The following is a 2,824-nucleotide window of genomic DNA, read 5'->3' as shown; positions in this document are numbered from 1 at the left end:
AATCAAGTATTTATTATTGAAATAAATTTATGTTAAAGGGTCGCGATGGTATGTATGGTCCATCCGGTCCTATGGGACAAAAAGGTGACCGTGGTTACGATGGCTTACCAGGACTTCCAGGCCGACCGGGTACAAAAGGAGAACCTGGAAAAGATGGAGCACCAGGATTAAGAGGATTAAAGGGTATACCTGGTCCACCAGGAGGAAGAACTGGATCACGAGGACCTCCTGGTCCTCCTGGTCCAAGAGGCTATATGGGACCCGCTGGTGCACCTGGAACTGATGGAAGACCAGGTGAAAGGGGTTCACCTGGTCCCATGGGTCCTCCCGGAGGGCAAGGTGAACCAGGTACACCGGGTATAGAAGGTCCAGCAGGTCACAAAGGTGAAAAAGGAGAACCCGGTTTAAACGGTTCACCTGGTGAAATAGGACCAAGAGGTTATGACGGTCCAACAGGACCTACGGGACCACGTGGCCCGAAAGGTGACGATGGATTTTCAATTCCCGTAAGTGGTTATTTTATTGGCTTTATAAGCACTTTATAAGTTATTTTATAAGTACCAGTGTTACTGTACTGTATTAATATGGATTTATCTCCTAAAAATTATTAAATTCAAAGAATCACGATGTATGATAAAATTTATTAATTCCGTTCGGTTCCGGCTTTGAATTCCGTTCGGATTATTGTATTCTCGTGGCCTGACCCGGCGTCAAGAATCACATATGAATCCAACAGTGAAAGGAATTTTGAAAGCGGTCCCGTAGTTCCTGATATAAGTTTAATGACCCTTCAGTTTTATATTTTTAAGTAGTTAAGTAATAAATAATAATAATTAAAATCAATCCATCCATTGCAAAACTACGCGAAACTCTTAACTAATTAAGTTTGTCTTGCCGTTTTCTATAAATGAAATCTTAACAATAAATTTACAGGGTGAACCAGGAAATCCTGGACAAGCAGGGTTACCAGGCGAAAAAGGTCAAAAAGGTGAACGTGGATATCAAGGTTTAAGGGGTTCCCCAGGTAATTCTACTTTGGGCACTCCTGGTAGTCCAGGAGAAATGGGACCACCTGGTGAAAAGGGTGAAAAAGGAAGTCCGGGATATGATGGTACACCTGGGAATCCAGGTCAAAAGGGTGATATAGGAGGTCGATGTAACGAGTGTTGGCCAGGTGGACCAGGAGCAAAAGGAGACCGTGGTTCTGATGGTATCCCTGGTGAACGAGGTGACAGAGGACCACCAGGACCTACTGGTCTACCCGGTGAACGAGGTTCAGATGGAGTTAACGGATTACCTGGATCGCCGGGTGCAACGGTAAGTGCTAATATGTAAGAAAAAGAAATATAATATATATTCATAGATTGCACGGTGAATGGCGCAACTCTTACAAATATTGTTTTATTCATAAAGGGTGAGCGAGGCGAGGAAGGCCCAGCAGGTCCACCAGGAATCAATGGAGCTGATGCAATTATTCCATCAAATTTGGTAAAGGGTCCTCCTGGAGAGAAGGGTACGCGGGGTGACAGAGGTCCTATGGGCCCTAAAGGTGAAAGAGGTCTCACTGGACCTAAAGGAGACCGTGGTCTTAATGGAATGCCAGGTCAAAAGGGTGACCAGGGAAGGATGGGTCCGCCCGGAGTAGATGGAATCTCAGGAAGTGACGGAATTCCGGGTACTCCTGGTACCAAGGGAGAATCAGTTAAAGGAGAAAAAGGAGAAATCGGAGCTCAAGGCCTTAAAGGTGATAAAGGATACTCAGGTCGAGGTGGACAAAAGGGTGAACCTGGTCAATGCCCAAACTATTTGAAATTACTAACTAAAGGTGACAAAGGAAATCAAGGCGCACCTGGGCCCCAAGGTCCACAAGGTAAGAATTTTATAGATGTATTAATTAATGATACAAAAAATAAAATTATACCTGTTAATTTACTTTTGTGATATTTCAAATTAAGTAAATAAATTATGAACGAGTAGGAGCTTAAAAAAAATTTCATAATTAATGAATAACTTTTTCTTTTATTTATATTTTATGTGTTTAGAATCATCGTCATAACTTTCGCTGTCACTGCTGCCCTGCATTTTATGAAGTTATTTTTAAGAAATACTTAAATATGTCTTAATGAATACTTTTATTGCTTTCTCCAAAATTATCTATTCATTGAAAAGGTTATTTTGACGATGTAAAATTTCGAGGTCCGCGTGCTTTTAAACTCGTGTTCACTCAGACGATCTTAATAGTTCCGTCGTAGAGAAGCGGGGCGGCGCGGAGATATAATTTGGATTTGAGTATTTGCTTTTAAGGCACATAAAACCAAAAATGTAGGAGAAATTCAATTTCCGAGGTGGAATTATGGGTAGCCAAATGGTCAGGCGTCGCCACAGAAATCCCCTAATTACATACATACATATATATATATATATATATATCTTTATATATATAAAATTCTCGTGTCACAGTTTTCGTTGCCATACTCCTCCGAAACGGCTTGACCGATTCCTCTGAAATTTGGTAAGCATATTGGGTAGGTCTGAGAATCGGCCAACATCTATTTTTTATCCCGATATTCCTACGGGATACGGACTTACGCGGGTGAAACCGCGGGGCGCAATTAGTATATATATATAAACAAGTTTTAACAAGTTATGAAAGCAACATCTGTATCTTAAATGACAATTATTAATCCAACAGAATATTACAACACAATTGATATCCGACACAATTTTATTATTATGTTTAAACTAATATCCAATATATAAAATTCTCGTGTCACAGTTTTCGTTGCCATACTCCTCCGAAACGGCTTGACCGATTTTGATGAAA

General features: G+C 40.8%; 1 protein-coding gene across 1 annotated transcript in view; it reads left to right on the top strand.

The window, feature by feature from the left end:
- LOC119830152 (collagen alpha-1(IV) chain) overlaps positions 1–2,824 on the top strand; it is a 12,902-nt gene that overhangs the window by 5,984 nt on the left and 4,094 nt on the right. Inside the window, exons 7-9 of the mRNA XM_038353454.1 lie at positions 39–506; positions 934–1,317; positions 1,414–1,870. Of these exons, the coding sequence (XP_038209382.1) occupies positions 39–506; positions 934–1,317; positions 1,414–1,870 (1,309 nt within the window). The remainder of the gene's footprint in view (positions 1–38; positions 507–933; positions 1,318–1,413; positions 1,871–2,824) is intronic.

Source organism: Zerene cesonia, chromosome 1, assembly GCF_012273895.1.
Source record: "Zerene cesonia ecotype Mississippi chromosome 1, Zerene_cesonia_1.1, whole genome shotgun sequence".
Classification (NCBI taxonomy): domain Eukaryota; kingdom Metazoa; phylum Arthropoda; class Insecta; order Lepidoptera; family Pieridae; genus Zerene; species Zerene cesonia.
This window is presented reverse-complemented; position numbering and strand designations above follow the sequence as displayed.